Source organism: Notechis scutatus, chromosome 15 (genome assembly GCF_049901735.1).
Source record: "Notechis scutatus isolate UNSWTSFEM ecotype Mainland chromosome 15, rNotScu1.2, whole genome shotgun sequence".
In the NCBI taxonomy this organism is placed as follows: Eukaryota; Metazoa; Chordata; class Lepidosauria; order Squamata; family Elapidae; genus Notechis; species Notechis scutatus.
Genome location: NC_142023.1, coordinates 3368079 through 3392583, shown reverse-complemented (window position 1 = coordinate 3392583; position 24505 = coordinate 3368079). Strand labels below are relative to the sequence as shown.

Genomic DNA, 24505 nt, shown 5'->3' with positions numbered 1-24505 from the left:
ATGGGAACTAGAGTCTCTAAACCCAGGAAGATTGCGGTACATCCACCACCACCCCCAATCCGACGGCCGGATTCCAGTTCCAGGTTTTCCCCAGAGCCGTTAGATAACCTAGGCCTGTCATTTTTTTTTCCTCTTCCCGCCCCTCCTTCCGTTCCCCCGGCAACGGCGCCGCGGCGTCCCCTACCGCCGGACGCGCCTTGTGACGCCCCGCGCGGCGTCTCCTGGCAACGGAAGGGCGGGACTAAGGGCGAGAGCCGGGCGGCGGGCTGCAGGCGCGGGCCATCCGGAAGCGGAGGCGGTCACGAGGGCGCGCGGGAGGGGCGCCGTTTGGCGTGGGGTTTGAACCGTCCAATGGGGAGCGGCGGGCGGCGTCTCGGAGGCCGCGCCGGAAGTTGCTCTGCGGGTCGTGGAGCGGCGGCTGTTCGGCGGCGGCGGCGGCGGGGGAGCCTGCCGGTGCTACAGCAGCGGCGGGAGCGGCGGCTGCTGCGGCGGCGGGGAGGCGGCGGCGGCGGCGGCTTCTGGCCGCGGCCGCCGACGCCCCGGCTCCCGTGTCTCCATGGTAGCGTGGGCAGCTACCGCCGCCTCATCCACGGCTTCGAGGACGTGCTGAGGCGGAGGCTCCGGGGTCATCTCCGAACCTCACGGTGAGACGGGGCCCCGGAGAGATGGGGGGTGGGGCCGGCGGCGGGTGGGGGGGGTGGGGGGAAGGGAGGAATGTCAGCGACGGGAAGCCGCGTGCGCCAAACCGCCCCTTTGCTTTCCTCGGGTAGACTGCCCCTGCACAGGGCGGCTCTGCTTTTGAATCTGAACTCTGTCTGGGAGGTTTCTGGACTCGGTCTGACCGGGAATGACTGACCGACACCCCCCACTCATGTCTATATCTGGTCTCGTCTCTCTTATGTCTCTCTAATGTCTCTCTCTCTCTCTCTCTAGTCCTTCTCTCTCTGTGTCTGTCTGTCTGTCAATCTATATCTATATCATATCTATATCGTCCTAACTTTTCTATTTAATCTCTGTGTATTATCTATATGTAATATCTTGTATCTGTCTTCTGTCTATTCTTTCTCTGTATATCCTATCTATATCTATCTATCCATCCATCCATCCATCCATTTATATCTATCCATATATATCATATATCTATTTATCTCTATCATCTTGTAACTTTTGTATTAAGGTCTATTAAGATCTCTGTATATCATCTACTACGTAATGTCTTGTATCTGTCTTCTATCTATTCTCTTTCTCTCTGTAAATCTGTAAATCTATCTATCTATTTGCATATCATATATCTATCCATATCGTCTTCTAACTTTTCTATTTAATCTCTGTATATCATCTATCTCTATATAATGTCTTGTATCTGTCTTCTATCTATTCTCTCTCTGTATATCTATCCTATCTATGTATATCTATCCATCTATATCATATATCTATCTGTTTATCTCTATCATCTTGTAACTTTTCTATTAAGATCTATTAAGATCTATGATATCACCTATTTCTACGTAATGTCTTGTATCTGTCTTCTATCTATTCTCTTTCTCTGTAAATCTATCCTATCTATAAATCTCTCTCTCTCTCTCTCTCTCTCTCTCTCTCTCTCTCTCTATCTATCTATCGTATTGTAACTGTTTTCTGTCTAATCTTTGTATATCATTTATCTAATCTCTTATCTACATTTATTTGCATCTATTAGTTTATATCTATCTAATGTCTTGTAACTGTCTTTTATCTAATCTCTGTCTAGCTAATCTCTTAGCTATATCTTTATTATATTTATTTATTAAATTTATTGGCTGCCGATCTTACCACGAGGTAACTCTGGGTGGCTTACAATCCTAAAAACAACAACTATCCATATTCATTAAAACATAAGTTAAAACGAACCATTAAAATTGAATTACACATGGGGAGGTTGGAGGGAACATGGGATCAGTTGTTAATTCGATGTTAAAGGCAGGATGGCATTGCCAAAAATCTGTGGGATGGGTGTGTGCTTGAAATAGAAATACAGGCAGTCCTCGACTTACGGCCACAATTGAGCCCAAAATCTCTTGCTAAGGAAGATAGCAGTTAAGTGAGTTTTGCTGTTTTACGACCGACCCTGCCCCAGTTGTTAATCAATGCAATTGTTAAGTTAGTAAACTCTGTTGTTAAGTGACTCTAGCTTCCCTGTTGACTTTGCTTGTCAAAGTCACAAAAGAGGATCATATGACCCTGGAGCCGTCATAAATAAGAGGCAATTAGCAGGTGTCTAAATTTTGATCCCATGATTATGGGGATGCTGCAGTGGTTGTAAATGTGAAAAAAAAAGCCATAAGTTGCTTTTTTCAGTGCTGTTGTAACTTTGTACAGTCACTAAACGAGCTGCTGTAAGTCGAGGATTACCTGTAAACATTGCCAATTGTCAACAGCAACAAAAAAAGGCCTCTGTGGAAAAAGAAATCCTGAATTTCCTTGAAAAGCGTTAACTTCTTTTTCTTTTCTTCCCCCCCGCCCTGCTTCCAGACTGTCCCCATCGATCAAGAGTGGAATAATCATCACAACCCAGAAACCCTGCACGCAAGACAGCGAAGCGCTATCTGTAGGTTGCTGCGCCCACCGGGTCTCCCCGTGAAGTCCCTTTTGACCCTTGAAATAACCGCACTGACCTTCATTTCAGGGGTGACATGGAGTTGTTTATAAGTGGTTGGATGGTGTCTAGAAAGCTTTGCGATAACCAATGAGCTGGGGAGAAATCTTCATTTGTTGGCATGATAGTAGATTTCAAAGGCAGGAGGGTGTTGCCAAAAGTCCATGGCAGGCGTCAGCAATCCACGGCTCTGGAGCTGCATGTGGCTCTTTCATCCCTCTGCTGCGGCTCCCTGTCGCTGGTTGGCTCCACAATGGATAGGGCTTTCGGTTAGGACAGGTAGAGGAAAAAGGACGCTGTGTTAGGAGGAGACTCTATGGTGGGGGAACTGGACTTCCAGCTGGCTCCAGAATTAAACAGTGGGCTTCCAGTTAGGGCTTTTGTGGCTCATGAATGCTTAAGGTTGCCGACCCCTCGTCTATGGGTTAGTGTACACATGAACCTGTCGAAGTAATTCTTCATGTAAATGAACTATTAGTTGGTGTTCCTATTTTATGAAGTACATGGGGGGTCCTGAAATTCAGCTGATTCCACAAGGGTTTTGGATTTCCACTCTGCATCGTTGTGCATCATTCTGACAGGCCAGTAAAAGAGAAAACATGATTTGCTTCTGATACAGCTCTTAAAAGTCACAATTTAGATGGAGGGACTTGGAAAGCTTAAAAAAGAAAAGAAAAGAAAATGACATTGATTTTAAAGCGCTTTTATTTGAACTGGTTCAAACAAGAAACATCAGCTGCCGGAGAGGATTCAGATAAATTTTTTTAATCCGTACTTAATGAGAACGGGAAGCCAAGGTTTCCCAATTCCTCCCGGGAAGGCTGCAGTTCTCCGGGGTTGGTTCTGATTGCGCTCCTCGGTGATCAGGGCACCAGGCTCTGTAGAGACAGAAGTGTGGCTCTTTGGTAGGCTGTGGCTCTGTGGCAGGTTAAATTTGTGGAACGGGGACAGTTTAGGTCCTAAAGGCTGAGTTGTTCCCTTCTGAGAGAGGCCGGTGGGCCTGGGTTTTTGTTTCGTTTTTTCGTTTTTGTTCTGCCTCGATGGCCCCCGTGTTATTTCCAGTCTACTTATCCACAGGTTTCCCTTGCCACTCTGTTGAATGCCCTTTCCTGTTTGCCCAAGAAGAAGCATGAAGAGCCGTTCCACCACTCCCCCCTTGCACGTCCACGTGGATGAAAGCACCCCTGTCCATGTCCATATTAAAAAGGGTCAGAAAACGCCACCGCCGGCAAAAACCCAGGTATGAAGGGGCAGCCGGGGCGCCTTCCCGCCTTCTCTGCTCCCTCTGCAAGGCCAGTGTCTGCTTTGTGGCTGCTCCTCGGTCTCCGTGCCAGCTTAACTCGCTCTACTGCTGCTGCTGCTTCCGCTGCTTGAAGCTTCCTCTCTCTCTCTGCTGGAAATTGTCCATAACTGTATAAAATCCGGGCTAGTGTTTCGGATCGGTTTGGTAGTCGTGGCCCCAATTTTCTCCCATCAAAAAATATCTCGTGTAGGAATTTTGCTCAGAATCAGCTCTGCTCCGGCAGGAGGACGGATCTTGGCTCGTTCCCTTCTGTAGCCCTTCCAAAGGGGAGGTTTGATCACTGAACTAACAGAGGACAAAGTTGTGAGGAGGAGGAGGAGGAGGAGGAGGAGGAAGAGGAGAAGAAACTGTAATTTTCTTCTTAGCAGGGTTGTGTGAATTTCCTATCAATCAGCTTAGCTCCTGGACAATGGAGGGAAAAGGCAAAGTGCTCCTTGGAGGATGGAGGGGATAAAATTCTGTTTTAAAAGTTCAACGTGTGAAGGGGTCCAAAACCGATGAAAGTGGTTAGGAAGGAGTTATTTCGGGATCTCCGGGGTTTTTCCCACGCTTGACCGGCTCATTGGGTTGGTGTCACTTAAGTCACGATTTGTGTGGCTGTGCTTAACTGGATTGCCTGCACTGTTGGGAAGGCCCCCAAGCCCCCCCCAGATCCCCTCTTTGGAAACCAGGGCCGCCCCCTGGCCTCAATGATGCAGGGTGGGGGGGGGGGTGTCCTTCCCCTTGAGCTCCCCCGGGCCACTTTTGGAAGAGCCCCAGGGGCTGCCAGGCTCCAAATCGCCCCCAATCTAACCTCCCCAGGGTAACTAAGGGCCTGCTTTGCATCACAAGAGGCTGGGCAGCCTGGGTGATGTCACAATGGCCTTGGCTAACCCAGCCCAATGCTCCTGCCAGTCTGTCCCCATACTCTCCTAGCTATGCGGTACCTATATTTCTTTTTCCTGAGCGTGGTTACTGAGACTGATCTGTGATGTAGAATGTGACGCTTTTTCTGTGGTACAACTTCTTGGCATGCCTCCGGGGGTGGAGGGCTGGGGGTGTGTGTCGGGGGGTGGGTGGGTGGGGAAAGAAGCCTCCAGTTTGCTTTGCAGAGTCTCGCCCCGCGGTCACCGGTCAGGAGTGGTGGGGGGGAAGATCGAGGCTCAAAAGCTGTTCTCCTCCTCCTCCTCTTCCTCCTCCTTCTTCTCTCTCCGCCCCCACAGCAGAGGCACAAGCAGAAAATGAAAGGGGATACCGTGAATGTGCGCCGCAGTGTCCGAGTAAAAACTAAAGTCCCCTGGATGCCCCCAGGCAAAACATCTTGCAGAGAATCATCGTACAAGTGGGAGGTAGGCAAAACGCGTGGCCCCCCATCCCATCCCTCCTTGCAGCCGAGCCAGCTCTCCGGGAGCCGGGATTCGGAGGGGTTTTCGGGTACCTTGCACAAACATGGTGGCTGTGTCCGGTCTAAACTAGCGGTCCCCAAACTACGCGGCGGGGGGTGAGGGAGGAGAGGGAACCAGCCCTCCGCTTGTGCAAGTTGGGCTGCGGCTCACTCAAGCTGAGCTGCACACCACCACCCGTCCCAAACGTGCCGCACTCCGGTTGTGGGTCGCGGCTCGGGGGCGGGAGGGGGAGCTGAGGACCTTGGTTTAAACCCACCTGGGTTGTTTATCTCTCAGGTACGGAGGCTGAAGTGCAACTAGAGCACCTGGGGTGGGGAACATAGGTAACTGGGATGGGGTGTGAGGCAGCAGGCCCCCCAACTTTTTGGGGCGCCAGGGATCGGTTCCACGGAGAGAGGTTTCTCCGCAGGGCGGAGGGGAGTGTGGTTTCATGCGCTGCCTACATCTCGGGCCTCTTCGCTCGTTTGCATGGCCCTGTTTGTGGTGCACTGCGGATCGGTGCTGAAGCGCGGCCCAGGGGTTGGGGGTGTACACACACACACACACACACACACACACGTGTAACCTTCCCCTTGTTGCGCATGGGGGTGGGGAGGAGGAAGTTTTGGTTTAGGAACTAAGTCTGCCCCAGGCCAGACATTTTTCCGTTCCCCCCCATCACTCTTTTTTTTTTTTAATTTGAAAAAAAAATTATGCAAAGCCTTAAACTAGAGACATTAAAAAACTTAAAATACAGGCAACAAGCACCGAAATATAGAAAATGAAATACAAAAGCAGAATAAAACCAAAGACTTCACACCCACAAAAAAGTGCATAAAAAGAAAAACCAAAACAGACACATAAATTGATCCCCCCTCTACTCGAATACCGATAAATATATATTTTAAAGTTAATTCCTGTCCCTCCCGTTGCAAAGCAGGCACCCAATTTATAAGTTTTTCTACAACCTGGTTTACCCAACCCACTTGGCCTGGCATCTACCTACTAAACATAGTTAACCAGCAAAACCAACAGCAACATTAAACTTCAACGCCCTTTTTTAACAGTCTGCTTTAGCTAGTCCTCAGTTTATGACCATAATTGAGCCTGACATTTCTGTTGTTAAGTGAGACAGTTATTTAAGTGGGTGTTGCCTCATTTTACGACCTTTCCTCCCACCGTGAAGTGAATCCCTGCAGTATTTAAATTAATAACACGGCCGTTAAACGAAATCTGGCTTCCCCCTTGACTTGGCTTGCCAGAAGGTCGTAAAAGGGGATCGCGGGACCCTGCCGTGGTCATAAATACGAGTCAGTTCCCCAGGGCCTGAATTTTAATCCCTTGGCCGTGGGGATGCGACAGTTGTTAAGTGTGGAAAAACAGTCCCGGGGTCCCTTTTTCTGGTGCCGTCATAACTTTGAACAGTCACTAAACAAAACTGTTGTAAGTCTGCATTGTATTTCCGTGGCAGAAGGTCCCCTAGGGGCTCCTGGTCTGTCCTAAGTCATCCCAACGCTCTTCCTGGGTGTTTAGCACACCTTCTTCCGTTGACGGGTCGAGCCGTGGCAGCTGCCTCCGCTCGGCCTCGCCCTCCGCCCTCCTCTCTCCCCGGCGGACGTCCCTTTTTCCACCCTCTTCCTCACCGCTTTGATTTCTGGAGGGCAGCCAGCTTAGGGGAGGCTGCTCCGGGGTTTGGGCTCTATCCTGTTTCGCTCTTGCCACCCTTAATCAGGGACCGACCCATCGCCTGGAAATCACCCCTCCAGATTCCGACAAGTTGCTGTCTGTGCTTCGCTTGAGTGATCTCTCCACCGACGAGGAGGACGCCATTCACTGCAAGATGAACAAATACGAGAAGAAGATCGACAGCTTACTCAATGTCGTGGGAACATTGAAAAACGAGGTGGGGGGGAAACTGCACTTGAATTGTCCCAAAGGTGCTTTTTTTTTCTCTCTCTTCCCCCAAGAGGCAACAGGATTTTCTGTTTGTTTGTTTTTTTTTCCTTTGAAGACATTTCGCTTCTCTTCGTTCAGCTCTGACTGGATGGTGGTGGGGAATGGAAGGATTTATATTCCTTGCAGACAGCTGGTCATTTGCATCCTTTTAGTTGAGGCCACTTCGTCAGGGTCACCTGAGTGGTGTAAATGGGTGTGGAGCCTTCTGGGGACTGTGGAAAGATCTATCTCCCATCTACAACAGTCCTTCATCATTTGCGCCACTCAGGTGACTCTGAAGACACAGACACACCTCCAGGTGGCCTCAACAACTCTCTAAAAGGATGCAAATGACCAGCAGTCTGCAAGGAGTACAACGCCTTCCATTCCCCACCATCCAGTCAGAGCCGAAGAAGCTTCTTGGATGAGAAGTGAAACGTCTTCAAAGAAAAAAACAACAGAATCTCCAGTTGCTTCTTGAAAAAAAAGCACCTTTGGGACAACCCTGACCTGGATGGCTGAGAATCTCCACAGACATTACGCTTGAATTGTATCCCTCCTCCCTTTTCACACACACACGAGCCCAACATACCTGGAAAGAACCATATCTGAGGACCCAGCATTGTTTGAGCTTTTGAAAGAAATTTAACAAAGTGGCTCTTCCCCCAATCCTCCCCCATCCCCCCCAAGAAAAGGAACAACAGTAAGACAAATTATTATTATTTCAATATTTTTATTGTGGTCTTTGACCAGCCCTGACTTATGTTTCTTTCCTGCACAAGTCTTTGTTTTACTGCTAGGCAGCTAGTAAGAATTAAGTAGAATTTGCTTTTCCCCCCCCCCGCCCCCGCTTATTTGGAGCTGCCTCCTTAGAAAAACAGCAAAGGAAGAATAAAATAGCCTCTGCTTATCTTTCCAAAAATACAGTTTAACATTGATGTCCAAGAAAATCCTCTTGTTTACTCAACCTATATAGGTACTGATAAGTCAGATTAGAGTGTGTTGATTTGTGTCTGTGATTATGAGCCACGGTGGTGCAGTGGTTAGAGTGCAGTACTGCTGGCTCCTTCTGCTGCCTGCAATTTGGCGGTTCAAATCTCACCAGGCTCAAGGTTGACTCAGTCTTCCGTCCTTCCGAAGTAGGTAAAATGAGGACACCAAGAAAAAAAACCCAAAAGCACTATAAAGCGGTATATAAGTCTAAGTGCTATTGCTATTACCCGCTCACTGATAAGGAAAAGTGTTGAAGCCCTGAATGTTGGCATTCAGGAAATGTAGGATTGACAACTGGAGCGGATTGACTAAACCAGAACACATTCACATGATGTGGTCCCACATTCCCTGAGAGTGACCTAGGGGTGCCGTGGATGAAACTCTCACGCGTTGACCCAGTTCCGCTTGTCCTCAGGTCAAGATGCCAAAGGCTGTTGGGACAGGCTGTGTGGCCAAGCGTCTTCTGGAGGAGCAGAAGGACGAGTTGGACGAGGTCACTCAGGAGCTGGTGGAGACCGAACACGAGAACACAGTCCTCCGTCGCAACATTGAAAGGATGAAGGAGGAAAAAGATCTCAGCATGTAAGGGAATGTTGGCCAACTTGGGGTAGGGAAGGGACCGCTAAGTAAATGGTCTTCTCTTAAAGAAGTTCTATAGAAGAAGCTCCAACCGTGGCAACTTTATGACCTGTGGACTCCAACACCCCGAAATCCTCAGCCAGCCATGATGCGGATTCGACGCCGTGCTGTCTGGCTGAAGAATTCTGGGAGTTGGAGTCCACAAGGCCTAAAGTCGCCTAAAGTTAGGAGCCCCCTGCTATGGAGTATTATAAGTCCATTTCTTTTGGCTTTAACTCTGTCTCCCAAAGGTGCTTTTTCAGGAGGCAACAGGAGTTGCTTCTTCTTTTTGAAGACGTTTTGCTTCTTATCCAAGAAGCTTCTTCAGCTCTGACTGGATGGTGGGGAAGGGAAGGATTTATATTCCTTGCAGACATAGCAGTTCACTTGCATTGTTTTTGAGAGTCAAGAAGGCCACTTGGAGGTTTATCAGTGTCCTCAGGGTCACCCGAGTAGTCAACAGTGAAGGGACACAGGGCAGAAAACATCCTGCAGTGAAGAAGGCTCCACACACCCATTTGCACCACTCAGGTGACCCTGAGGACACAGACAAACCTCCAAGTGACCTCAACGGCCCTCTCAAAGGAGGCAAATGACCAGCTGCCTGCAAGGAGGATAAATCCTTCCATTCCCCACCATCCAGTCAGAGCTGAAGAAGCTTCTCGGAGGAGAAGCGAAGCGTCTTCAGAGGAAAAACCAGAAAGTCCAGTTGAGAAAAAAAGCATCTTTGGGACGACAATCTGTTGTGCGTGTGTGAGTTGTGTAGGCCAAGCTTTTGGCCTTGGGGATCGAGGTGGGAACTTTTTAGCTTTTTAGCTAGAGACCAGCCAAATAAAAGAGATGTTTTGGGGGTCCCCCGCCCCCTCTTCCTCCGGGATTGACGCGTTCTCCTTTCCAGACTCCAGAAACGGCATCTGTTGCACGAGAAGGAGTGTTTGATGTCCAAACTGGTGGAGGCCGAACTGGATGGGGCGGCTGCTGCCAAACAGATCCAGGCCTTGAAGGACGTGATCGGGAAGCTGAAAACGGTACGGGAAGAGCTGGAGTGTGTGTGCAGAGGGGCAGTTATCTCCTCTCTTGGGGAGGGACGCAGGCAGCCCTCGATTTACGACTACAGTGGAGGCCAGACTTTCCGCTGACGAGCGTGAGTTGTTAAATGAGCCGTGCCCGATTCTACAACCCTTTTTGCCCCGCTCCCCTCCGAATCACAGATAGTTCCTGACTTACAACAGTTTTCATTGAGTGATGACGTTGGGAAAAGGGGGACCCACGGCTGTTTTTCACACTTCACGACCTTCGTAGCCTCCCCCGTGACCACGCGATCAGAATTCAGGCGCGTGGGCAACTGGTTCATACTTAACGGCTGTCGCTGTGTCCCAAGGCCATGGTAAATCGCCCTTTGTGGCCGTCGGACAAGCCAAAGTCGGAGGGGGAAGCTGGATTTGCTTCACAGCCGTGATATCAGCCTGGAGCGGTTCACTTAACAACATCAAGAAAGTTCGTGAAACGGAGCAAAACCCATTTGAACAAATGTCTTGCTTAACAACAGAAATGCTGTGGGCTCCAATGCGGTCGTTAAATCGTTCAGTGGACGGTGCAGTTGTTCTTCTGCAAATCCGGCTTCCCTCCTTGGCTTGGCTTTGTCACGGGAAAAGCCGCATGGAGCGATCGCGTGAATCTGGGGCCTGGCCACCATTGTAAATAGTTGCCAAGTGCCCCAATGTGAATCCCAGGCCATCTTTATAAAGCGCAAGAACCGGTCGTAAAAGTCCCCTTTTCATTCAGGGTGCCGTACCTTCGGACGGTCGCTAAACGAACAGTTGTACAACCGAAGGGCTACTTGTGTCATTGGGTGCCCATAGAAGAAGAGGGGTCCCTTCGAAATAGTCTTGGGAGCGTGTCAGATTCCAAGAAGGGCATTTTGACACGTTACCTTTCTTCCCTTCCCATGGCATCTCATGTGAAACCTTGATCGGCTCCCGAATCGCAGGAGAAGAACATGACCGTTTCGGACATCAACACCCTGACTAGGCAGAAAGAGTTGTTGCTGCAGAAGCTGAGCACTTTCGAAGACACCAACCGGACTCTTCGAGATCTGCTCAGAGAGCAACACAACCGGGAGGTGAGTGAGGCTTGAGAAGATCCTGCTCCAGCAATTCCTCCGACCCCCAAAGCAGGCCCAGCCTTTCGTTTTAAACCTTTCAAATTTAATAATCAGCCTGTCTGTGTTCTGACCAAGGCTTCCCTGAAGACACCAACCAACACACCTCAAATCCAAAACCCTTTTATTTTAATTCAACGGCTGTGAATTATCATCATTCACAGCCCGTAATGAGTCTCAGCCAGTTATAAATAGTCCCGTGGAAGTCTGCCAAAGCCCTTTGGGAGAAGTCCGATAAGGACGCACCTTTATGTGCTGCCGACGACTAAAGTACCAATTAGTCTTTCAAAATCAAACGGAGCACAAATTCACCCTGGAGCTTTCAGGCTCCAAACCGACCAGAGCGAACAATGTTGCTTCCTGCAAAGGCTCCTGTCCCTTTGCTCCTCCTTTATGTCTTATGAGAGGGGCCAATCACCTCCAAGCCCTACTCCCAAGTCGCCCCTTTTGTCTTAACTGCTCTTGCCTTCTGGCAGCTCTGCGCACACGCGCACTGGGAACAGGCTCCCCCTGTTCTTCTGCCTCACTGTTGTCAGATTCTGGAGGCTCCAGAGTCAACGCATAACTCCCAGATGGCCCTGGCCCCATCACTGTGTCGGACACAGAGTTCACTGCAGACTCCCAGACTGGCCCCTGTTCGATTCCCCACTGTCCGATTCCGCTGCTGTCTCCGCAGGCTACCGCCAGTCTGATGAAAATATCGGGATCAGCGTTCTGGTGAACGCTAACCAGATCCAATCCTGCAAATCCTTTTCAAGATATCCCCCAGGAGACCTATAACCTCTGACCTTCTAAGGCATTGGCAACATCCGTCCCACCCAACCCCAGTACAGAACCCAGAAGCGTGGAGAAGTTTGACAGGAAGCATTAAGTAAATTATTTCACAGTGGGCACATTTTGGTGAGACGTTCTGGGCCGTCAGGTTTTGCTCCGAACCGATCTGTACTTCGTCATTGCAAGGGTGTGCAAACCCGTGCAAGGCTGAGAGGTATCAGTGCCCCCTAAAGTAGGAGGCTAAAAGTATTTCAGGGGCCACCTAAAAAACAAAACTTCTCCAAGCTAGAAGGCCCAAGAAGAACCTCTTCCTTAAAATCTATGTGTCATTCCCACTGGATCATCTGACCTGAATATTGCCTGAATTTTTTCCCCCTCTCTTTTACAGAAAGATGCGCAAAAGTTGACAGAGCAGCAGACTACCCTGATGAAAAGGCTGACTGACTCCGATACAGAGAAGGCGGTAAGTAAACACAGCGAATATACTCTATACATATTCATACATCTACATACACGCATAGTAAATATATAGAACCAAGATCACATGAAATTATACACTTTGTAATGTTTTGGTAAGACCACACCTGGAATACCACATCCAGTTTTGATTGCCACAATATAAAAAAGACGTTGAGATTCTGGAAAAAGTGAAAAGAGCAACTAAGACGATTAAAGGCCAGGAGACTAAAACATATGAAGAACAGTTGCAGAAACTGGGTGTGGCCGGTCTAGAGAAAAGAAGGACTAGTGGGGACATGATGAGCAGTCTTATAATATTTGAGGGGCTGCCATAAAGAAGGAGGGGGGTGTGTGTTCAACTTATCCTCCAAAGCAACAGAAGGCAGGACAAGAAACAAGGGAAACTAATCAAGAAGAAATCCAACCTAGAACTAAGGAGAAATTTCCAGACAGGGAAGACAATCAGTGGAACGGCTTGTCTCAGAAGTTGTGAGTGCTCAATCACTGGAGGCTTTGAAGAAGAGATTGGACAACCATTTGTCTGGAATTGTGTAGCCTCCTGCTTGAGCAGCGGGGTTGGACTAGAAGACCTCCAGAGTCCCTTCCAACTCTGTTATTCTGTATATGTTACTCAAACGTTGAGTTTTCTTGCCCGCGTATCAATAACACTTCAGTTAGAACTTTCTTTTTTTTTCATTATTTTAAATTGGGAGTGGCAGGTGGTGCTCTAGATCCAGGGAGATCCTCCTCCGTACGTGATCTGATCGAAATAATCTGCTTAAAATTTTTAAGGTTTTTTTTTTCCCAGTCTGCTTTTGCAAGGAACGTAACCTGTGTTTTCAGTAGCCACGTTCTCCCAGAGCAAATTACCTGTCGCTTTGTACGCCGAGGGCTGCATTTTCCGAGTCCCCTCCTCTCTATTGTTATCTTGGCCTGTCCTGTTTCATTACGCCTGCAATTTTACCCCTTCTCTGATTTTGCAGCAATTGGTCAAGAAACTACAAGAAAAAGAAAAGGAAGTGGATGATTTATTGATTCAGATACAGACCGAAAAGGTACATACTCCCTGTGTGGGGTGTGTAGAAGGGGAGCGAGGGGGGAATGAATAATGCAAAGGAGCTTTTGTGTGGTTGTGTCGGTCGCAAAGTGGACAATTATAAGTTCTTTGTGTTTTGCCTTTACACTTTTGGCTTCTAGGACCAAGCCAAGACGGCCGCTGAGCTCTCCAAGTCTATGGAAGCCGTGAGGGGTCACTTACAAGCACAACTGCGGAATAAGGAAGCCGAGAATCACCGCCTGGGTATCCAGATCCGGGTACGGTGCCTTGTCCTTGTTTGCAGAGAGGGGGCCTGGGGGTGCCAGTGTAACAAGTGATGGAGAAACCCCTCTTGGACTGGGTCACATCAAGCTATAGAGCCCAGGTGCCCAACCTTGGCAACTTTTAAGACTTCTGGACTTCAACTCCCAGCATTCCCTCCTAGCCAGCCAGGAATTCTCTTAAAGTTGCCACAGGTTGGACATATCCCTGCTGTAGAGCCTATTTTTAAACACTTCTCTAGTTGTTTATTTGAAGTCATAAAAGACAATGATATGATGAGCCTCTCTCTCTGGCTTGTTAGCTTGCTCGACCCTCGGGGAGATTTTAACTTAAGAGGATTATTGAAAAGTCACCTTTTGCCTATAGGTAGGATCCATTCGGGTTGCTGCATGGGTAGACCAACTCCCAGCCTTTGAATATTGGGGTTTATTTGGGGTGGGGGGGGAGTGGTGGATCCAATTATGGAACAATTGGGATCAGAAGCAGTCTTCCAGTAAGACGAGAAGGTCTTACTTCAGAATAAGTGGTTGGATTGGGATCAATCTCCAATTGCTGCCTAGAAATAACCACCTCGATCTGGTTTCTCTATTCTTTTGGCCATCCTCTCCAACCTTCTCCTCTTCTGGAAGAAGTCTGAGATACCGTCTGTCCCAAGGAACGGTGTGTTTTACAGGACATATATTTGACCTCTCTTGCTATTAGGCAGGCCTTATCTCTGCAGACCGGAAAAAAAAAGGATTATTATTAAGGAGTCAGTTCTGGAGCAGTCATGACCACAGCAAACACAGCTTTGTAGTTGTGTCTGCTTTGGCTAAATGTTCTCCAACTGATTAAAAGATTAAAAGAGGACTATGAGGCAGCAGCTTGCGTTTCTGCTGCCTCTGCCTTGAGGACCTGAAGCTTTGAACATCCCTTTGGGCATCCTGATGGCCTGCCTTCCCTCCCTCCCTCCCTACAGAATCTGGAGCGGGTAGCAGCTCAGCACAAGGCCGAAGTGGAGAACATCATGGAACAACTGAAGGAGCTGAAGGCCAAAGGAGATCGGGACAAGGAAGCCCTGAAGAAAGCCATCAAGGCACAGAAGGAACGAGCAGAGCGGGCTGAGGAGTTTGCCGATCAACTGAACGTCCAGTTAGCTGAAAAGGTGAAAGCTGGGCGTTTCAGGGTCTCAGGCCACAGCTGGGAAAGGACCTCCTGAAGCCACCCAAAAAAGGGGGCATTTATTGAGAGAGGTGCCTCAGAGTAGGGAGGAGGAGAAAGGTTTGGGGCGCAGAAGAAGAAGGGCAGTCTTGACTGTAGGGTTGCCAAAAGAAGGTGGTCTGGTAGTCAAATGGTATTTAATAGGCTTGAAGGTCTCTGAAGATACCTTGAAGGTATCTAATGATACTTTGAAGTTATCTAAAGATACATTGCATGTCTCTGAAGATATATTTAAGGTATCTAATGATACCTTGAAGGTATCTGAAGATCCTTTGAAAGTCTATGAAGATATCTTGGTGATATCTAATGATACCTTGAAGGTATCTGAAGATCCTTTGAAAGTCTATGAAGATACCTTGGAGATATCTAATGATACCTTGAAGGTATCTGAAGATACTTTGAAAGTCTATGAAGAACTTGAAGGTATCTAATGATACCTTAAAAGTATCTGAAGATACTTTCAAAGTCTATGAAGATATCTTGGTGATATCTAATGATACCTTGAAGGTATCTGAAGATCCTTTGAAAGTCTATGAAGATACCTTGGAGATATCTAATGATACCTTGAAGGTATCTGAAGATACTTTGAAAGTCTATGAAGAACTTGAAGGTATCTAATGATACCTTAAAAGTATCTGAAGATACTTTCAAAGTCTATGAAGATATCTTGAAGGTATCTGATAGAAGGTATCTGAAGAGCAGTTGGCCTGGAGGGAAGCATCTTTGATGTTTCCCAGAATTAAATTTCTTTGGGGAGTTCTCTGCCTTCCATCCTCTTGCTTCCATTATTATCCCTCTCTTCAGTTATCATTTCCCTGTCCTAGATGAAGAGTGGCTTAGCACGGCCATCCCTGGCTCTCAAGCTCACCCTCATCTTTCCCTGTGTCTCCCGCCTTATGTGGTAGGATGCCTATGTGGCCGAAGCACTGTCCACCCTAGAATCCTGGCGGAATCGTTACAACCAAGTTGTGAAAGACAAAAGTGACCTCGAGGTGGAGATTGTGATGCTGAATAGGTGAGAACCACGAGGGGTGGCGGCAGAGGAACGGGCTCTTGCAAGTAACCCCAAACCTCGGCCGGTAACATCTCCACCTCATCGCTGCAGGGCGTTAATTTCAGCCAATGAAAATTGGTCTCTCTGGCTGTGAGGTTTTGTGGTTGTGAAGGACGGGGCCTTCTCAGCAGCAGCCCCAACTTCTTGGAATGGCACCTGATGGGGGGCGGGGCGGTGTCCCCCTTTTGGGTGGATGCCAAATTCAATGCATTTCAGTTGCAATCCAGCTCACGTTGAATGCATTACTAAAGCAGCTCCTTCCTTAACCACAAAAATGTTGGGCTTTGAGTTAGCGTCTTGTCTGCAGTTCCTAATTTTCTTCATGGCTTTCACGAGGCCCGGATTGAGTATTGAATCTGAATTTTATTTTATTTTTTGAAAAAAGTTTTATTGATTTTAACAACGAACAAAAACACATAAAACATAAGACATAAAACATAAAAGCATCCTCCTCCTTCATGAATTTACAGACAGTGTATCGGTTGGTTTACCACTCCTTTTTGTGCATCCATTTCATAGTCTCCATTGTGGTTGTATTGCATAATAGCTCATATTATCAATCAAAGTATTGAATCTGAATTTTAATCCACTCTCGGATTCGGGTTGTTTTTTTAAGCCAGAAAACAGCTCGTAAATCTTACTAGTGGTACGAGGCAGCAAGAAAGCAAGATGGGTTCATCCCTCCCCCCATATCCCTGTCACTCCTGTGGAAGCTCGCAGCCTTCCCCGCGTTGTGAGACGTTCCTCTGCATCGCGAGGCCGCTGCTTGCTTCCCCCCGCCGGTAACGCTTGATTCCCCTTTGCTGTGCGGCAGCCGGATTTCCGAACTCCTGGAACAGCAGAACACCATGGAAGAAAAAATGCGGGAAGACCGAGATATCTTGGTAGATAAACTGCACAAGCAGGTCACCGAAAGCACCGCTTGCAAACTGGAGAACGAGAGGCTGAAGGTGAGTAGAGGGGAACGGATGCAAGAGCAGGGTTGGACGTCGATCGCTTGCGTCATCACAAAAGCATCTAAATCTTACGGGCCGAACACAGATTTTACTTTAGTCTCCTTTTAATTTCACCAGAACTGGCCGAGATGCTATTCATAGTCTCTACCAAAACTGGGGAATCTCCTCATGTGTAACTAACTTTTTGCAACTTGGGAGTTGTTCCCAGGGGGGCTGGCAGACATCAACTAAAGCAGATCCTGGATTACTTAGCCTCTGAAACCTATGGGCCCCTTGATAACAAGAGAATTCCCTTATCCTGGGTGAACCTAGTTAGGGAAGTCCTCCTCCCGGAATAAACCCAAGTTTATTTTTGTGGTCCCTGCAGACTAGCTTGATTCCAGTGGAGGAGCGGCTAAACCAGGCGCAGCAGGAAGTGGCGAAGTTGAAGGGTTCCCTCAAGAACTATGAAGGCCTGATTGAAACCTACAAGAATCAGGTAGAGGATTTCACCCTCCTCCAGAAGTAGCATTGTCAATCTGGGCCTGAGCTCTGTTCGCTGTTCAGGTTTTCTCGCATTCCACATGATGCTCTTCCATTCTGGATGTTCGTTGAGAGTCCTGCATCCAACTAGAACCTGCTTGGGTTAGGGTTAAGCAGAACAGGACCATCCTCAAGTTTTTCCTGGCCCAAGAAATAGCAGCTCTTGGGGTTTTTTTAAAGAGGATTTTCTGCCAGGGCCAAGTCTCCCCAAGCCTCGAACATAGAAGAATTCCCCGTTGCAGGAGAAGCTGAAGTGTAGGAACCCCCTAGGCCAAAATGTAGAAAAAAACAAACTCAGAGGTCCTCGTTTCGTTCTGGCATCTCCCAAAGTTTCCCATGATTTGAGGGTGGAGGGCAATGACATAACCTAAGCCAGTGGTTCTCAGCCTGTGGACCACAAACCCCTTGAGGAGGTTTAAGAAAAGGCTAAGCCATTATTGTGCTTCTGGAAATGCTGGACTGCCATGCCCGTCATCCTGTCTGTTCCCATACGACCGTGACATGAATTGATGGGGTTTATAGTTGGATACGCCTTAGAGGCTCTTGGCTGACTCTCTTAATCCCAGTAGGTGCTGAGAGAAGCAAGTGTTAACCTTGACTAAATTTATCCTGGGGGTTCCCCGGATTACCTTCCACGTTGTCTTATTTCTCTTCCCCACCTCCCTTGTTTTTAACTTTTATTTCTTTTATCCAGGTGGTGAAAACTCGCATGGAAGCCGATGAGGTGACAGTGAAATTGGAACTCTGCGACAAAGAGAACAAAGCGCTGAAGGAAGAGATGGCCAAGGAGATTGAAAATGCAAGTGTCTGCCTCCTTTTCTTGAAAGCTCTCCAGGGGCCTGTTCAGTTCCTCCTTTTTTGGTAAAAGGCTGAACAGGAGCCCCCCTTGCATTCACTCCCCTTTAAAGGGGAAAAATTCTGCCTGAATTAGAACTGCTGGCAGTTCACTTCTAATTGCTGCTTTTTAAAAAAAAAAAAAAAAAACGACAAATGACCATTTGGATTGGGGGCATTGCTGTAGCTCAGAGGGGATCGTGCAGAAAATGATCCATCCCACCTCTAAGTGCCCGGCTTCTCAAATTTATTTCGGCCTTCTTCCCATCGTTCTAGGCTGGACATAGCCATGGAGAATTAGCACAATTAGCCCTCCAAGAAGACAGTGGAGTATATAATACCCGTTGGGGTTGGGGTCTCCCAACATCCAAGGGACCCCTCTTCACTCCCGCCGGTCTTCCTTCTCTGCCCACAGGCTCGCAAGCAGTTCCAGAGCCAAGTTGCCGAGCTGGAGAAGCTTCCTGAGATCCTGAAGATGACCGAGACCAAGCTGGCTGAGTGTCAGGAGCAGCTTAAGAGTTATGAGAAGAAAAATATGGATCTGTCTGCCATGATTACAGACCTCCGTCAGCGGGTAAGGGATTGGCAGAAGGCGCCCACGCGAACCTCCAGCCGGGGACCAAAATGAGCTTCTAAAGCATCAGGAAGATGCAATCTTTGTCTCTTGTCTCTTTTTGAAATGATTAAAACAGCTGCACGGCAGAATAAACAGAACCCTGGCATGCCTGTGTTTCATTTGTGTTGTGCTGTCTCCTTTTAAGCTGTGTAGAGTTGGCTCTCTCTCCCTCTCTCTCGTTTGTCCTTCCTGGGCCGATGGTCAGAATGCCTCCCTCTCGTGTGCTTCGCTTTGCTTGCAGGGAGCTGGTGGATCCCCCTCTGGGGCCGTGGCGAGGAGAAGCCCTTTCGCGCCGGATCAAAACGAGCGTCTGAAAAGGCCACCGAAAGGGTGGAGGGGTTTTGATGCCCGTGGGGAAGAGGCTCGCCTCCCCACTCGGAAGGTTGAGAGTTCAATCCTAGGTAGTAGAGGCAGATCTTTCTCCTAGGACGCAAAGAGAAAAGATCTGCTGTGAACTCCCACGTGGCGTCAGGAAGGGCATCCAGCCAGCAAACGCTCAGCTCTGTCCAGTCACCCCAGCTTCAGTGATTACAGGGCTGTAAAAAGGAATTTATATATACTTTCCTGTTTTGTGATCCTTCAGCTATCCACCACTATTCAAAGAAGCTATTTGTGGTTGTTTAATGGTGGGGTAAAGATCGTAGTGATCAAAAGCTACTTTTTCTTGTTCCATGCCTCCCAAAAACTTGCCTGCCCTGGAACAGATCCCAGCACTCAACTCCCATTGGCTATATTTCTACAAAAGCTGCTCTCTTTTCCTATGTCTTTGCACTCAAGCTGGTTTGATCTCCTTGACCGCTTTCTGTTTCCAAAGCAAGTTTTGCTTCCATATAGGAAAAAGAGCAGCATCCGTATCCTAAATTCTCCGTGTTGTCTTTCCCCCTCCCCCTCTCTTTCCTTTTAAATCCCTTCTTTTTAGATTGAGCTTCAAGGGGACAAGATGGAATTGACAAGAGAAAAGTATCAGTCGGCCCAGGAAGAGAACAAGCAGCTGGCTCTCAAGTTGGAAGAGATGGAGAGGTTAGGAAGAGTGGGGTGATACTTGAAGGGGGGAGGAACACATCGCGCTGGTTTAATTGACAGTTTTTTAGGAAATTCTGTGTTCTTGACAAACATGCTTCTCTAACAGCATTTGGTGTCTTCAGTCGTTTGAATTATTGGGATCAAAAAAATCAAATTAAGTCCTCATAATCCATCAAGACCCACCTCTTTGGGTCCATCCAGAGGTCTCCAAATTTTGCAGTTTTAAGACTTGTTTAGTTGACTGTCACTTGCACCTTGTATAATGAAATTAAATACCATCTTCAGTGTACATGATGACTATGAAAATAAACACACACCTCCTTCACATTCTATACATTGAATTGAAAACCCCTGATGTTGCATTAATATTGCACTATGCAGTAGAATTCAATAGAGTTACTATTCTGGGATAGAAGCTGTTTTTCAGCCTATTTGTCCTTGTTTTTATTATCCTGTACCGTCTGCTAGATGGTAATAGTTCAAAAAAAAAAAAAAAAGGGTGCCCAGGATGAGATGGATCTTTGAGAATGTTTTGAACTTTAACCCTCTGGAATTGAATTGTGGAACTCAAATCCCAGAATTCCTCAACCTCCACGCCGACTGAGGAATTCTGGGAGTTGAAGCCCACAAGTCTTTAAAAGTTGCCAAGTTTGGAGGCTCCTGGTTGAGTCAGTCAAAGAAAACTTATTGATCCGTCCACCGATAACCATGTTGGAGCTCTTTTATTTTGAAAGGCCGCAGCTGCCCATAAATCACGGTGTGGTTGCACTTTAGGAAACTTGAAGCGACCGGTGGGCAGAACGTAGAATTCCTCCAGATCATTGCGAAAAGAGAAGAGTCCATCCACCAGGCCCAGCTCCGGCTAGAGGAGAAGACTAGGGAGTGTGGCTCCTTGGCACGCCAGCTGGAGATGGCCTTGGACGGCGCCAAGAAGCAGGTTGGTCCCTCCTTGGGCGTTGGGTGGGATAGCTTGGCCTTCTCCCAAGTCACTTGAAGAGCCAACTGTAGAAGACTTAACAAGGAGGAGATTGTGGTGATGGCTCCATCACGTCTTCCAGAAAACTCTGGAGCTTGGATCCTTACAACACCTTTTGAGGGTAACGTTGGCCTTTGAGAGAAAAACCAACAACTTTTAGGATCTATCATAATTAAGCAAAGATCCTCATTTGAAGATGAAAAGAGACCAGGCAGCAGCCCTCCTTCCTGGGATGGAGATGGATTGGCCCTTGCTTACCCTCATTGCTCTCTTTCTGCCTTCTTCAGTTGGAGCAAACAAGGGACCGTGCAGCTGTAAGAGAGAGGACAGCCCAGTCAAAGATGCTGGACCTGGAAACCCAGCTGAGCAAGACGAAAACCGAGCTGAACCAGCTACGACGCAGTAAAGATGACGTAAGGAGACTACAACAGTAGACCTCCTCCATGTTAGGAAACCTAGCCTGGCTGTTTTTATGTGGGGAAGACCTACAGGTTCAGTGGTGGTTTCCGTTGATCATGCACAAGTGCGGATTTTTTTTTTTATCTTGGAGCAGGGAGGGAACAGTTGGAGGTCTTCAAAATGTTCTCCACTTGAGTGGTGCGGTGGCCTAGCGCCGGAGCTCTTGCCTCACAATCAGGAGGCTGTGAGTTTGATCCTAGGTAGAAGCAGATATTTCTCTCTCTGGGCACAATGAGAATATATATATATGCTGAACGAAACTCCGCATTGGCAACAGGAAGGGCATCCGGCCAGTAAACACTCAGCTCCATTCAGTGGTCCAAGACTCCACCCCGCAAAAGAGATTACGGGGTCTTTAAAAAATGATGATGGAGAAGATGTTCTCCGCTTGGCTTATCATTGATCAGAGCCAAAGGGGGTTGTGGGAGTTGTAGCTCAGCTCATCATGGAGTCAGAGAGCTTTCAAAGTCCTAGAACAGTCCATCCAAAGCAGTGGTTGCCAACCAGTGGGCCGGGGACCACTGGTGGTCCACGAGAAAATTTTGGAGGTCCGCAGAGAAATGTCCCCCCCCAAAGCAATTAATCCAGGCTGCGCAGGAACACAAGGCAGCACCGCCCACAGGGCCTGCGGGAACACAAGGCTTGCATCGCTTGCATTGTGAACAATACGAGGTAGTGAGGGGAAGGGGAAAAGGGCGGAGTGGGGGGGATTTGCCCCACATGCCTCACCTGGCCACCAGGATGCTTCTTTCTGCTTCTTTCTTCTTCTGCTTTTGGGTGCATGCAAGGAAAGCAGCAAAAGTCTTTCTTTCTCTCCTCCAAACTCTGCCAGAAATGAGTCTTTGGGACCCTGCAAGGCCTCCTGCTCCCAGAGGCTGCGCCAGCAAAGACTCATTTCTGGTAGAGTTTGGGGAGAGAAAGAAAGACTTCTGCTGCTTCTGCTGCTTTCCTTGCATGGAGCCAAAAGTCTCTCTCTCCCCCCCACCCCACCTGAGAACGGAGCTGGAGACGGTATCCTGCAATCCCAAATAAAGAATGATTGATCGGTAGGAAAACGGGGTGGGGAATTTTCCTGTAGACATTTTGGGGGGGATTTTCCCAGGGTCTCTGGTCCACGGGATTTAAAAGTATGAATTTGGTGGTCCCTGAGATCCAAAAGGTTGGCAACCCAACCTGATCCAAACGATGTCTTCGTGAATTCTTTTGCCGGAAATGCAAGAGGCCGAGGAACGGCTTTGGGCTCTTCCGTTTGTTTGAATGCACAACCCTTTCTTTCCTCCCCACAGGCAGAGCGCCGGTACCAAAGCCGCCTCCAGGACCTGAAAGATCGCCTCGAGCAGTCAGAGAGCACCAACCGCAGCATGCAAAACTACGTGCAGTTCCTCAAGTCGTCGTACGCCAACGTCTTCGGAGACAGCATCTTGTCCAGTTCTCCCATTCGTCCCCGGTCTCCTCTGTAGCCCACCCATCGTCCCTTTTGCACCAGGCTCCATCGGAGGGAGGGGGTACAAAGCCATAATCTGATTCTGGAATCTGCCTCTCTCGGAATCCAGCTCCGGAGAGGGGCCTTGCACAGGGGTGGAGGGGGGCACTCCGAGCCTTTTCCTCCCCCAGCGTTGTCAAGACTTTCTAGTGCCTTTTAACCCGGCTTCCATCGTTTTGCAGCACCCTGTGTGGTTTTTCTCCATCCACTTTTTTATAATCTTTTCTGAAGGTTTTTTCTTTCTTTTTTGTATTCCTGTTTGGGAAATTGCTTTACTCGCTGATTCCCTCTGGTTTCAACGATCATGTGGTAGGACATCAAAACCAATGGGAAGTTTACTTGATGGCCAACGTGTTGGCAATTGTGTGCTAACATTTTCTCCCTTGTGCCAGATGTGCATAGGCCTGTGTGTTGCGTGAGAAAGGAAATAATTTCTTCCCCCAACTTTTTATTTCAACGAGTGATGTTTGTAGCGACACATTTGGAACTGCAATTTCAAGAGAAATGTATGTTAAATATCCCAATTTAATGACACAGTTCTTAAATCTTCCCCTTATTTTGTACAAGTTACTAGGGTCTGCGTTTACAGAGCCACATATATTTTATTTCATGTAAAGCAATGATTATTCTGTTTGTTGTATATCATTCTAATCAGTTTTTCTCCAAATGGGCAAAATTGCAAATGTTCAGGATAATATCTTAACTTTTATTATATTAACCAGGAGATTTCAATTCTGGAGCAAGCTCTATTGTTTTCCCCTCGACTGAATTAGAGAAGCCATTTTGCTTTGCAGAATGTAAAACACAGCATTTCCACCTCACCGATTCTGTGCTTTTATCACATTTCTTTGTTGTGTGGGTTGAGGGTGAGAGGAATCAACCAGCAGAGTCAATATTTTTTGATTTTTAATATTTATGTGTGAGACCATAACTTTGCCTTGAAAAGTTTTAAGAGATTTGAATTGATGTGTGACTTTTTTAAAATGTGAAAAGATGCTATGATAAAGCTTTTTTTCCCCTCTCTTGAAATATCTGTTTTAATTTTTTGTTTGTGGGCGTGCTTTTATTGTTTTTAATAAAAAAAACAACCCTTTTGCACAAAATACAACTATCATAGATGCTCGGCTGAGCCTCTGGGTTTTCCATTAGAAATACACCTTTTGTGGTGCATTTTTCTGAATAATGGATTAAATGTGGCTCTTCAGGAAAAAAAAAATCCATCTACCTCCTTGATAGATGGATCCTTTTCCTACCACACTTAATCCAGTTCACAAAACTAAACCATTTGCAGTCTCCATTTATCATCCCATTTCATCATTCATCCATTGAGCCAGGATGGATAATCACCATTCTGTATCCATTTCCTTCCAATCCACTTTATAACAAAACCTGGTTGAGGGCGATGGGAGTTAATGTGAGCTCTTAGATGGATGTTTCTTCATCAAGCTAACTCTTTTGCAGAATTAGACTGGATTCCAGACACACAGAAAAGGATGAATTCTGAATTTGCTTAAAACATCCCTGAAGAGAAATCAGATTGGAAACAGTTTTGGACAAGATAGCTGGGATTCTCAGTGATTTTTTTTCCCTCTCCAAATGGCAACTGGACTTTTTTCTTGGCTTTTTTTCTTCTTCTTCTTTGAAAACATTTTGCTTCTCATCCAAGAAGCTTCTGTTCTAACCAACTGGTGGGGAACTGGAAGAATCAGAATCAGAATAGCAGAGCTGGAAGGGACCTTGGAGGTCTTCTAGTCCAGCCCCTTGCTCAAGCAGGAGGCCCTATACCATTTCAGACAAATGTTTATCCAATCTTTTAAAAATA

The 24505-nt window shown here is 47.5% G+C and overlaps 1 protein-coding gene across 4 annotated transcripts; it reads left to right on the top strand.

Moving 5' to 3' along the window:
• Positions 1–353: 353 nt before the first annotated feature.
• Positions 354–23712, top strand: ODF2 (outer dense fiber of sperm tails 2). Of its 4 annotated transcripts, none has more exons than XM_026690143.2 (21): positions 354–644; positions 2512–2587; positions 3713–3875; positions 5141–5266; positions 7035–7205; positions 8646–8812; positions 9747–9876; positions 10839–10970; positions 12172–12246; positions 13226–13297; positions 13440–13556; positions 14519–14704; positions 15666–15775; positions 16629–16764; positions 17138–17248; positions 17987–18091; positions 18542–18700; positions 19662–19762; positions 20540–20702; positions 21029–21154; positions 22487–23712. In XM_026690143.2, exons 3-21 carry the CDS (start codon positions 3735–3737, stop codon positions 22658–22660), a joined length of 2502 nt encoding a protein of 833 aa, XP_026545928.1. In that variant the 5' UTR covers positions 354–644; positions 2512–2587; positions 3713–3734; the 3' UTR covers positions 22661–23712. The 4 variants fall into 4 exon arrangements, with proteins under 4 accessions (XP_026545928.1, XP_026545931.2, XP_026545929.1 ...); XM_026690144.2 differs by having other exon boundaries at positions 583–644; positions 5144–5266; XM_026690146.2 differs by lacking the exon at positions 3713–3875 and having other exon boundaries at positions 385–644.
• Positions 23713–24505: the final 793 nt, after the last annotated feature.

Bases quoted from the DNA above. Each gene is read 5' to 3' on its own strand.
- ODF2 (XM_026690143.2), top strand. From the start codon at position 3,735: ATGCCCTTTCCTGTTTGCCCAAGAAGAAGCATGAAGAGCCGTTCCACC. The intron at 14,705-15,665 runs GTGAAAGCTGGG...CTTATGTGGTAG, and splicing joins ACGTCCAGTTAGCTGAAAAG to GATGCCTATGTGGCCGAAGC. The intron at 19,763-20,539 runs GTTAGGAAGAGT...GTTGCACTTTAG, and splicing joins AAGTTGGAAGAGATGGAGAG to GAAACTTGAAGCGACCGGTG.